Here is a 13,144-nt window from a genome sequence, read left to right as displayed (position 1 = left end):
GTGATCTGCAAATTTAATTACCATTAATTTTAGTGATATGTTTCTGTAATGACGTAAATAGCTTTAATAATAATGAAATCATCATGGTTAGGGTGACATGGAGTTGCATCTCCTTCATAGATTCCAAAATTGTGCCATTTCAGATTCCACATGCACCAGAGATTCATATTAGCTGCTCAGAAATTGCGATAGTTTTAAATGACTTCCAATAATGAACGATCTATGTGCAGCTGCTCCGTGTATTAAATTTATACATTTTAGAATATTTTAAGAATGATATCAAGCGAACAACACCAAATCCCTCTGGTTTTGGTGATGACTCTTTTCAAAGTAGTTGAAAACTTGTGGATCGTCACTTACAAACAATACCTTAATAGCAATTTCTGCCTGATTCGCAATCTAATTATTTTTATTTAGTTGAGTTGTCAAAAATTTCCAGAAAAATATAATTGATTTGCCAAATTTTTATTTATTTAGGATATTACCAATGATAATTTTGTTGAATTTTCAAAATTAATAACTTATTAGTAACACTTTATCTGTTCGGTTATTATTTGAAGAGTTTCTTAATATAAACCCCGTTTATTCCTTATTCCTTATATTGTTCATCTTCCAATATCTAGTCCCCCCACATCTAAGAATACCCTTAGGCGCTCCCTTATCCATGCATCGAGTCCATAATGCACCCTAAACCTTCAAGAAAGTACCAGAGTTATTTGCTTGGGCCAAAGACCCATCAACGGAGCCAGATTTCCATTCGGCCCTTTGTTGTTTCCTGCCCTCCGGGTGTGTACTTTCACTGTGTGGAAGTCGCCCCACTTGCTCTTCTGCGACGAGGACCCTTTTCCTTCAGACATCCTTCGGTAGTTTTATCTTATTTGGACAGGAAAGTCTTTTTTTATAAAGAGAAAATCGCAAAACGATCTTTCTCTTTTCATACTTTTTCATTTCTTTATTTAGTTTTTATTTATTTTAGTGTATATATGTTGCATTTAAGAATTTTTGTTATTAAGAGAAAAAGATTTCGTTTCGATTAGTTGAAACAGAGAGCGAGAAAATGGTTAACGTTTCTAAGAACGTTTCGTATGCAAATGCTCCCGGAGTTCTTCGTACTCTTCGTACTATATGTAACGGGGCCTCACTCGAACGCGAAACTATCGCACTCTGATGACAGAATCTCTCTCTCTCTCTATGCCACTGTGAAATGAACCAGCGATAAAGCAGTTTTGCCTCGTTAGTAGAGATAACGCGGCGTCACAATCGCTGGATCGAGTGTTGAGCCCCCCTTAAGGCCGCCACGGTTGTTAATTAATTGATTGATTGATTGATTAGCAAGCCGAGTGTATGTGGTCGTTTTTGGGAGGGCTATAATCTCCTAAACCATAAACTCCAACCTATAACAGCGAATCTACGTCAAGTGGCACAAGAAAATCTTTAAAAAAATCGCAATTTTTTCAAAGAATTACCCTTGAAATAGTGGTTATTTCTTTGTATTTTACCTCGACTTGATTAATGGTATTGTTGGGTTAATTTGGAAAGGATTGTTTTGGGAACTGCTGGAAATGATTGGTTCGCTCAATTTGAAACAAAGATTAATTAACGATTGTGATGTTATTAAGACGGGATCGTGTCTTGAAATCAAATTAAGGCCATATTATTTTTAGTTTTTGTTAAAAATATCAGTTTTTTGATCCTTAATTATTCCTTAATCTATATTAAATTTGTTTTCAAATAAGTTGAATATATTGTTTTACAAATATATATTTTTGATAACCAGTAATCATTTTGATTATTTGGTTCAATATTTGTACCTATAATGCATTTTTTGTGTGCCAGGAAAAATTTCTACAAATTTATTTCTCTCCAGGAAATGTCAGGCAATGATGGATCAATGGATCTTAAGAGTAACCTAGAAAAGCTTATTCTTTGTCGTTTGGTGATGAGTCAGATTTAAGGTATATAGGTGAAGATATGCTAAATATTGATATTTATTCCAGTGAAAGTGATTCAGATGACAACAAACCTTTATCTGTACTTCAAGCAAAAATTAAAAAAAAATTAACTACAATTAGCTAGCCACTGATGTGGGGTAAAACGGAAAGATTTGATTAGCCTTAACCTTTTGGCGAAATCAGCGGCGTTCGTGACGAAATAGATCATAGAGTTTTTCAAACAAACTTATATGCCGAGCAAGAACAAATGCGTACTGGAAAACATTATAGTGGTGCGAAGTGCGAAGAAATAAATACATGTTTAGGAATAAATTTAGTTATGGGGATCAAGCATTTACCAAGTTACAAAGATTCTTATGGTGCAAAAAAGATTTGGTTGGCTTTTAGGACACATGCATATCAATGATAACTCTGATAGTGATTCAGAATATTTTGATCGTCTTTATAAACTTCGGCCGTTGTTAGATCACTTAGAAAAAGCTTTTAAGTATTGTCTTTTAACAAGTGAAGTATTAGCCTTGGACGAGTCGATGATCACATTTAAAGGTAGAAGTGTGCTAAAACAGTATATTCCAGGTGATCCATGTTGCAAGTATAGAATAATTTTAAACAGAAAAATTTTACTTCAAAACTTGCTTTTATTAAATATGCTCAGTACATGTTTGGATAGAAATCTCTCATCTTCAGCTGAATCTAATATAAAGATTGGATACAATATTAATATACATTACTAAACAATTTTAAAAAATAAAAAAACTTACGTCATAATTAACTATATAAAACCTATGTACAAAGTGAAAAAATTCATAATACTAATCGATTAACTACAAAAAACGAATTAAAATCGATTACGAATAAAAAACTTATTAAAATATTAAAAACTTACTAAAAATAGAAGAAAAGCGAAAAATAATTTGAGAAAAAATTGCAAGATGAATGGCGGACGAAAAGAAGAGACACGACTGACGACAATCAAGGTTACGAAAAAGAGACAAAGACCAAAGTTGCAAGAGAGAGGAGGAGAAATTTCAAAAAGAAATGCACTCACAAGAAGAGAAAAGAAAAATCATGACGATAAAAATCGGGAATTAATGAAACATAAAAAGGGGTTTATATTGTATTTGAATTTGATCATTAAGCAAGTTTACATTTTTAGATTCATGTTTCAGAATTTCTAAAGTTTCAAGAAGATCAAGTCTGTAACTTTTATCACATTTATGTATTAATGAAATATTGTCATAATTAATTCTATGTCCGGTTTCTTTAGTATGTTGAATATAGTTATATTAGTATGTTGAATTTTTTCTCAAATTATTTTTCGTTTTTCCTCTATTTTTAGTAAGTTTTTAATATTTTAATAAGTTTTTTATTCGTAATCGATTTTAATTCGTTTTTTTGTAGTTATGAGGTATTATGAATTGTTTAACTTTCTACATAGGTTTTATATGTATAGTTAATTATGACGCAAGTTTTTTTATTTTTTAAAATTGTTTAGTAGTGTATATTAATATTGTATCCAATCTTTATATTAGATTCAGCTGAAGATGAGAGGTTTCTCTCGAAACGTGTACTGAGCATATTTAATAAAAACATATGCCTAAGAAATCCATAAAAAGGGATTACAAAGTATGGATGCTTAGTGATGAGTCGGGATACTGTTTGAAATTCGACATTTATGTTGGAAAATCCCTGGATCAACTTATGGGACAGAGTCTAGGTTCTCCACCTTCAACCATAAAATATTTTTTGATAATTCTTTTAACAGTGTGGAACTAACGCAAAATTTAAAGCAACCTGAGATATATGCAGTTGTAACAGTGAATGTGTCTCGAAAGTATTTACTTAATTTTCAAACGGACAAGCAGCTTCAAAGAGATGAATTCGACTGGTACACAAGTGATACAAAACTATTTGCAGTAAAATGGAAAGATAAAAGGTACATACACCTTTTATCAAATTATCACAATCCTGAAGATTGCACGAAACTTAATAGAAGAGGAAAAAATGGAAATATATTCTAAATATTGTGCCCAAAAGTGCTAACTGATTATAATGCCAACATGAACAGTGTCGATAAATTCGATCAACTTTTAGCTAGCTACAAAATAGATCGTCAAAGCAACTACTTCCTAGATGCTTCTATGGTAAATGTATATTGCCTATTTAAAACAATGAATCTGCCTAATAGATTAACGGCAAAAGATTTCAGGAGGGTGGTTCTAGCCGGTCTTGTTGGCCCAATTTTAGTACCTAATTCCAAAAGGACTAGGAAATCAGAACCAAAAATACAAATTAAGAAATCATAGCCGTTTGTACCAGTGATTAAATTTTGTTGCGCATCAGCCTAAGAGTGGAACAAGAAGAAGGTGTGGTGTATGTAGCATCAAGGCAAATCCAGTGCGCATCCACTGGCTATGTAGTACTTGTCAAATACCCCTTTGTTTATTAAATTTACTTTAAAATGATTGATCATTGTATCTCAATTCGTTCTTGAGATACGAATTTTTTAATAGCTTTGCTCGTTGGGTCTTCCCTACTCTGCACGACATGGCACTAATATGACGTCATAGTGCAATTAAGTGTAAGTAAGTGCAAGGTTAGAAAAGTGTGGTCGCAACGAACAAGTTTTTATCAAGAAAGTGTGCAATATTTGAAATGGACGTACAGGAGATTGTCAGCGAAATAGTTGTCATTTCTTCGATTAACTCCTGCCTTTGTTTAAATTGTCTTTCCTCATTTTCCTTTTTAAATTTAAACATTTCTTCTTGCAATTGTCTTAATTTACTTAATTCTCCAGCTGTGGTGCGATCCCGATTTCTGTTCTGGGATGGAGTTTGTAGTTCTTAAATCATCATTTGGTCAGTTAAGTTGATTCGGCTTTGATTTTCGGCTTCAGGAACCGAAACGTTCGAAGGTCCTGCAATTGGTTCATCTTCTATGCATTTTTCTATTGCACAATCTGGCTTTCGCTTTTTTCCCATATCATCGATACCATCGGATTGTCGAGCTCCCCAAGGTACAAATGGGTTGGGTTGCATAGAGTGACGCTTTGCTAAAATATCCTCTAATTCCCGTTGGTATGGACAGGATCTTCTACCTCTTCCAGTTTTCTTTGATGTTAAGAGTTTGTTTTTATAGCCTCTTTCAAGACTCTTCCACTTGTTCTCTACTTGGAGAGGAGATGCAATGTCCCCTTACGCCTTTATTTTATTGCTTATCAAATTCCATATTTTCTTTAAAGTTTTTACTTTTCGTTCTTCAACTAAACTTTTTTTTTTTCTTTATAGAGATGCGGCAATAATTTTGTTTTCGCATCATCCCAATCCATTTTTTCATTTTCTTTATTATTTCTTCATCATTATTTCTTAATCAATAATAATTGTACGCCCTTCTTCAAAACTATAACATTCTTGTCCATTTTTTACTGCCTCTACTGTCATTGATACACTGTGTTCTCTAATACAACAAATATTAATTATTATAAGGTTTTATTTCTTAATATTTAATATTAATAATAATAGTATAGCTACTTACCTACAACAATCAAATAACAATAATCTTCATTTATTATAAAACACGCCCCAAATATTCCGCCATTTTAGTTACACTGAATTACACTGCACTTGTTGCACCTAACCGAAAGCAGGTTCAACAAAATTTGCACTAACTTGCACTGACTCCACGAAATTGTACTGTCTATGGCCCAACGAACAGTATGAGTGCAACTGCGCTAAACTACACTATCCCTAACGAACACACAACATCTGCACTAAACTGCTTAGTGCAAGTAGTGCAGTCCCAACGAACAAAGTTTGATGGTGAGCTAATAGATCACCCTGTATATACGTTCTAGTGTTTTGAATTAAATTGCCGATAATTTCTGCTTATATCATAGTCACGATTCTTTGGTAGCGTTGATGGTATCCATTTTTTGCACAATACCTTAACAGTTTGTCTAAATATGCCATAACATATTTACAAGCTTTTTTGGTATTTGGCAGAGTGGTGTATGTGATTAAGGAAGGTTTTAAGAGATATTTCTTTCTGCATCTTTACACTCTTGATAATTGTTGAACAGTTTTTTGGATACTCATAATTTTTTGTTTGTTTCAGATTACCTAAAACAAGATAATTTAGAAAATCCCGCGTAAATAGCCTTATAACTGTCCACCACCACCTCGGTTAGTGGAGTTTAACGACGCGGCGTTTGGAGGCGTCAGAGGGGCGCGTTGCCGCCGCCGCGACGAACTCCACCTCCTTCGTCGTCGCCGTCGTGCCGAACGCGCGCGGCTTCCTGGTGCGCGAGTACAGGGCGACAGGGGCGGCAGGAATGCGAGCCACGGCCGCCTACGCGGCCCTAGCCCTCTTTGTCCTGGTGTGTCTTTGGGCCACCTCGGCTGAACCGGGTCGCGACGTCATCAACGGTGCGGTCGCAGCTATTGCAAACGCCCCCGGATCATCATTATCATCATCAGGTCCGCGATGTCCAAGACTTTGCGGCTGCGCTGGCACCGCCGTTGATTGTTCTCATCGTGGACTTACCCAAGTACCAAGAAATATTCCATCGGATACTGAAAAATTGTAAGTAGAAATTTTAATTTCTAATTTGAGATTCGCTTAATATTCCGGTGACGTAACCGTTTAAAAGGGATTGTAAAAACCTTACGTAAATGATTTAAAGGGGAAAACAAATGGATTTTAACGACATCCGTTCGGGGAGCTAATTAAATTTGGAAACAAATCCGTGACGTGCCGCTTTCAAAACTTCTTCGTTGTGTGTGCGGAGTAATGATTAAAACAAATACGAGGTCCAGGTGCGGTTATTTTTTACTTTAAGCTTTTTAAACTGGTGAAAATTTAAAAATAACTAAAATTTTGCTTTAATTAAACAATATTTAAACATCTCCTATTTCTTTTTCTTTCTTCTTCACTTTCGTAGGAAATTCTATCCGAAAACTGGAGACGTTAAATCACCGTCAGTTAATACAGAAAAGGTATTACGTTGCTTGAAAACCCATCTTCCTACGATTTCACGTAGCCCGGGACTCATCTCGGCGTCCTTTCTCGAGTTTTCTCTCTGAAACGCCGAGAGCCATCCGTCAAAATCAACCTCTGACCCCCGTCCGTTCCTCCTCAACAGGTGTACCGCTTCGGGCGTGTACTCCGCGTTTCGTCACAATTATTAACGCGGCGTCGGCGCACATTCGACTAAAACTCTTCTGTGTTTCTTCCACCACATTTCTTGAAGGTGTTACTTTCTCGTGTCCGATGATGCTGAAACGACCATTAGAGCGGCGTTTCTCAATCGGGAGGTTTTCGGTATCGTGTTGTATCGGTTTACTTCCGCAATAACAATACTTAAAACCTTTTATGGATGATGTAGTCATCGTGTATAGGTTACGTTAGATAATGTTCCATTAGGGTATTGAATTGGTAATGATGTACGATTTATTGCCTTTGTTTGATAATCTAGAAACTTACAATATCTCTCTATATAGTAGTTTTTAACCTATTTTAGTATAACCGTGTAAACAAGGATTTGAAGAACAGAAACTATGTTTTATTCTACGGGAAATCCTCAAAGATTAAATAAAATAAACCGTTACACGTACGTAGTTGGCCGAGTTTAAAGACAACCAAATCTCTATTCCATCGTTTCGACAAACCAAACACAGCTGCTTTTCAGCAAACGTGTGTTTTGCGGAAAACGTACGACCACCTTTCAACTTCCAAGTAGTATTGATAAATATTTATCGAGCAGTAACCGTACTGTTACACATCGATACGTGCATAAAGGCGTAACACATCAGGAAAACTTTTGTACACTTGCAAAAATAAAATTTAGCCAACATAGAGTCTCGGGTTCCTACGCAAAGCATAAAGGAGCTATTCACCTCCCCAATTCACAACTTAGCGCCTCCAAAAATAAACAAATCCATCGCGGAATAATACGATTACGTTTAACAGTTTATTTGTTTTGTGCACGGCGATTTCATCAATGAAGTTATTTAAAAAGTTATCGTGCGCAAATATATTTTGATAATAAAAGTATATATTCATATTTTTGTGAGTTAAAATCTCTATTTTTTTAGTATTTTGTGTTTCCATATCTGTAACAAATCCTAATTGTAGACCTTCGATCACAACCAATTTAAACTACAATATGTCTTAGCCAAACAAGATATTAATTTCTATTAATTCAAGCAATTTTGATTACTAACTTTTTAATGGCCTAAGTTATATCACCTCGACCTAAGCCATAAGCGACCTCAACTACTTTCTTATCAATTGAATTATTGTAGCGTATTATTGTAAGTCATTTATGTTCTAAATTAGCACTTCTGTTTTACTCGGCCGTGGTTACCAATGTCATTCGGGTTTAGCCATCTTTAGAGACGTGCGGCTAAACCCAAATGATTCTAGTTCTAGGTATAGTGTTAGTTCTACATAGTAACAGTGTTAGTGTAAAACTGGAACTAACATTAGACCCAAAACTAGAAACATTCGGGTTTAGCCGTGCGTCTCACAAGACGGCTAAAGCCGAATGATTCTAGTTTTTGGTCTAGTCCGTCTCGCCTCATCTCATCCCTCCAACGCATCCTCTTAATGTTTTCTAATTTTTAACATTCCACACTTTTTAACGTCGCCATTTTTCATCTTTTATCTTCATTTTGTGTATCTATCAGATAACAAAATGTTTTATTCTTATCCGATTTCCAGTCTACACCTATTATAGCTTCATTGACTTTGTCGCTGCTGATGGGTTAACTCGAAACTAGTACGACTTTATATAAATAAATGCAAGTTAGTAGTTTTTACATGGTTTTTATTTGATTATTAATCTTGCAACATGGATAACTTTTTCAAAAATGCTAATGGTCTAGCGCTGCATAACAATTAATACTGGCTGCTTCAGACGAATGGCTAAACCCGAAACTTTCTAGTTCTAGGTATAGTGCTAGTTCTAGTTTTAGTTCAATAAAAATATGCATAGTGATATTTTATACTAACTAACGCTACCTACCACCTACCAGCCGTCTTAAGATAGGTACGGCTAAACGGAATGATTCTAGTTTTAGGTCTGGTGTTAGTTCTCATCACAAATTATCTTAAAATTGGCTATATGTCTTCAACTCATGAGATTATAGAGCCTCAGCCGCAAGCGAACTCTTCTATTAACTCTTAATCAATTCACATTGTTATCACTCTTTATAGCTCAGACAATTCTATTGAAGTGAAATTTGATGTACAATATGTCTTAGCCAAACAAGATATTAATTTCTATTAATTCAAGCGATTTTGATTACTAACTTTTTAATGGATAGCCTAAGTTATATCACTTCGACCTAAGCCATAAGCGACCTCAACTACTTTTTCATCAATTGAATTCATCGGCTAATAACTCATTTATGTTCTAGATTGTAGCACTTCGGTTTCATTCGGCCGTGATTACCAATGTCATTCGAGTTTAGCCATCTTTAGAGACATGCGGCTAAACCCAAATGATTCTAGTTCTAGATATAGTGTTAGTTCTACATAGTAACAGTGTTAGTGTAAAACTGGAACTAACATTAGACCCAGAACTAGAAACATTCGGGTTTAGCCGTTCGTCTCATAAGACGGCTAAAGCCGAATGATTCTAGTTTTTGGTCTAGTGTTAGTTCTACTTATCGTCCAATAAAAATATACCACAATCTAACACTGAATAACAATTAAAACTAGAACTAACCGTCTTTAGAGACGCACGGCTAAACCCGCATGGTTCTAGTTCTAGGTATAGTGTTAGTTATAGTTTTACACTTCTACTGTAACTGGAACTAACATTAGACCTAGAACTGAATCAATATAGTGATATTTTATGCTAACTAGTGCTACCTACTACCTTAACAAATGTTTTCAACAGTTCATTTTCCCTAATGAGCTGAAAATTGCGAGAATATCTGCCATATACAAGAAAGGTGATGTAAATAATCCTAATAATTTTTGGCCAATAGCTATCTTACCAATAATGTCAAAACTTTTTGAGCATCAGTTGAAATCGCGTCTTCTTGACTATTTGTACAAGAGGAGAGATGGTGGAGATGCTTTCAGTAAGCATCAACATGGCTATGTAAGGAAATCCTCCACAACTACAGCTCTAATTGATCTACATGAGCAAATCATTGATGGTTTTAATGAGTCAAAAAAAATTTCGGCCCTAATGTTGGATCTTACAAAGGCATTGCATTGTGTCAATCACAAGATACTGTTAGAGAAACTGGAATATTATGGCATCAGACACCCTACGATAACAGTGTTTCAATCGTACCTAGAAAATCGAAGAGAGGTGGTCCAAGTTGGTAATTTTATTATAGATCGACCATAAGAAGGGTGGAAATCGGTGTACCGCAGGGATCCATCTTGGGTCCAATTTTATTTCTTTTATATATGAACGATCTTCCGGAAACTCTGAATATGTGTAACGATAATGTATGCAAATGACACAACATTGATAAATATATCTAGTACAGTTGAAGAGCTACACGAAAATGAAGGTCTCATCAAAAGGTTGCATCAGATTGATTTAAAACGAACAAACTTAAGCTGAACGAAAATAAGACACAAAAAATTGATTTTAGTACTAAAACAAATAATAACGTCTCGGCAGTTAAGTTACTGTGGCTGCAGTTTGAAAACTCTTTGAAATAGAATCTACAAGTGGACGTAATAGGAAAGAAACTTAGCTCAGTAGTTTACCAACTTAGAACACTTATAAGCCTAACAGATTTGCAAACAGTGATGGTGGTATATTACTCGAATTTCCAGAGTGTGATGTCATAATATATAGCATTCTGTTTTGGGAAAGTTCACCAGGAGCCGAGCGTATACCCTTAATTCAGAAAAAAAGCAGTAAGAACGCTATTCAAAACTAATCAACTAGAAAGTTGTAGGCCAGTTATAAAAGTTATAAAATCAAAAATAATGTCCGTTTACTCGTTGTACATTTATAAATGTTTGATGTTCGTAAAAGAAAATTTGAATGGTGTATTATGCCAAGAGGAGTTACATAACTACAGTACGAGAAATCAAAAATTGTTACAAATCCCTTACCATAGGCTGTTGACATGCCAACAATTTATTTACTACCAAGGAATAAGATTTTATAATAAATTGCGGGACGACATAAAATCCCCTTCACGAAAACAATTTAAACATGTCCTAAAATTACATTTTAGCAGCAACCCGTGCTATTCCATACATGAATTTACATATACGCCGTACATTTTGTAATTGTCATTTATTGAAATTGTAAACATACTCATTATTATTATTATTATTATTATTACCACCTTCTAGGCTAAACCAGTCGTCTTAAGACAGGTACGGCTAAACGGAATAATTCTAGTTCTAGGTCTGGTGTTAGTTCTAATCACAAATTATCTTAAAATTGGCTACATGTCTTCAATTCATGAGATTATAGGGCCTCGGCCGCAAGCGACCTCGGCTATTAACTCTTTAGCAGTTTATAATGTAATGCCTCGGCCGCAAGCAACCTCGGTTTGTACCTCATTAATGTTGTAGATTGTAGTGCCGCGACCACAAACTATCTTGACTACATAGCTTCAACTTATGAAATTATAGAGCCTCGGACGCAAGCGACCTCGGCACTAACTCCTAAACAGTTCACATTATTATCACTCTTTATAGCTCAGACTGTTTCTATTGAAGCGAAATTTGATGTAATTTAAATTTTTTTGTTTAAATATATTAATTTACTTCGTTTAATTCTATATTTAACCAACACACTTTACATTATTGATTACGTTGGTAATCGTAATATTTTCTGTTTACGATTAAATTTATGATAATGTATCAAAAAAAAAAAAAGTAATAACACTTTGAGAATTCAAGGATTTCGATGGTTATCGAAATAAATAACTTTACGAGAAATAGCCCAAAGGAAAACTGACGAGGTCAACCGCATTGTTACGTGTTTCGAAGTAACAAATGGAGGTATATCTTCAATAAACCTCGTAGCTTAAAGCTTAGAACAGCGATTTTCTTTGTTTCCTTTAAAACCATGCAGTTTCACACCTACCACACCAACAAACTTTACATCGATTTGCGAAAGTAAATTTACCAGTCTACTCTGAACAACTTCAAAAGGTGATAATCGGTAAGGAAAATGCGTTCGTCGGTAATCGTTTGAGTTCACGCGCGAAGAGTTAAAGAGTTTAAGTGGTCTAGTACTACCTCAAGAAGGCGAAGGAGTTAAGAAGTTAATGTTGGGTTGTTGACTCTTGGCGTGGTACAGTAATAATAATAAAATAAAAGAGGCAAAGAAATAATTTTCGTGTCCGGGCAGACCCCAAAAAGTTTATTAATGGACCCTCTCGGCGAATTGATGAGAGGGGAGAAGAAAACAACGAGCTGTTCGGGCAAAAACTAATTACCGAAGCTGTCACCAGCAGTTCTGCGACAAAATTGTAATAAACCTATGGCAAAAGCCCGATGGCCAACGTACCGCGGGCGATGAAATATTGTAAAGTGCCGAAGTTTGGGGAGGAGAACTCAAAAACTCTTCGAAAGCTTGTGAAAAGTTTCAACTATGATGGAAAAATTGTTTTCAACTTTTTTGTGTCTTCTAAAGAAAAATAACCATACATTTTTACTTCTTATTACACAAAAATTAATTAAAAGTATAAGAATCTTTTTATTTCCAATAATTCTTATTTATTTAATTTATTTTTATACCGACCAGTTTGAAAAGTTCACCGTGTACCAAAAACTTATTACGCCCAGTTCGAGATAACCATCTGGATCCGGGATATCTTTAAACCAAAGGCGCTCGGTTCTCTCTCTTTCTCGAGAGATACCATCTGGAAGAAGTTTCGCGACATGCATCTTTGCTGCGTGCTCGAGGTATACACTGCATAACTCGGGTTCTCTTTACTGTATATATATATATATATATATAGAGGAGGAAATGTACCATTACGACACGATTTCCGAGATTTTGCGACAGCTTCAGCCTAACAGATGCAAATGCAACCATCAGATAAGATCTTGAAGTTAAATTGCCGTAATGGTAACTCTAAAGGGAACGTAAATAAATTCACGCCTTTTCAAATATCTCTAAATTCTATCTTTCTTTATATAGTAATTATTAAAAATTTTTTAAAATTATTTAAGAAAATTGTTTAATACTACTT

The 13,144-nt window shown here is 34.9% G+C and overlaps 1 protein-coding gene across 1 annotated transcript in view; it reads left to right on the top strand.

Annotated features, from left to right (window-relative positions):
- Nucleotides 1-13,144, top strand: part of LOC111420077 (slit guidance ligand) — a 170,278-nt gene that overhangs the window by 1,338 nt on the left and 155,796 nt on the right. The window contains exon 2 of the mRNA XM_071195339.1: nt 6,066-6,533. Within this exon, the coding sequence (XP_071051440.1) occupies nt 6,283-6,533 (251 nt within the window). The 5' untranslated portion in view covers nt 6,066-6,282. The remainder of the gene's footprint in view (nt 1-6,065; nt 6,534-13,144) is intronic.

This window comes from Onthophagus taurus, chromosome 3, assembly GCF_036711975.1.
Source record: "Onthophagus taurus isolate NC chromosome 3, IU_Otau_3.0, whole genome shotgun sequence".
In the NCBI taxonomy this organism is placed as follows: Eukaryota; Metazoa; Arthropoda; class Insecta; order Coleoptera; family Scarabaeidae; genus Onthophagus; species Onthophagus taurus.
This window is presented reverse-complemented; position numbering and strand designations above follow the sequence as displayed.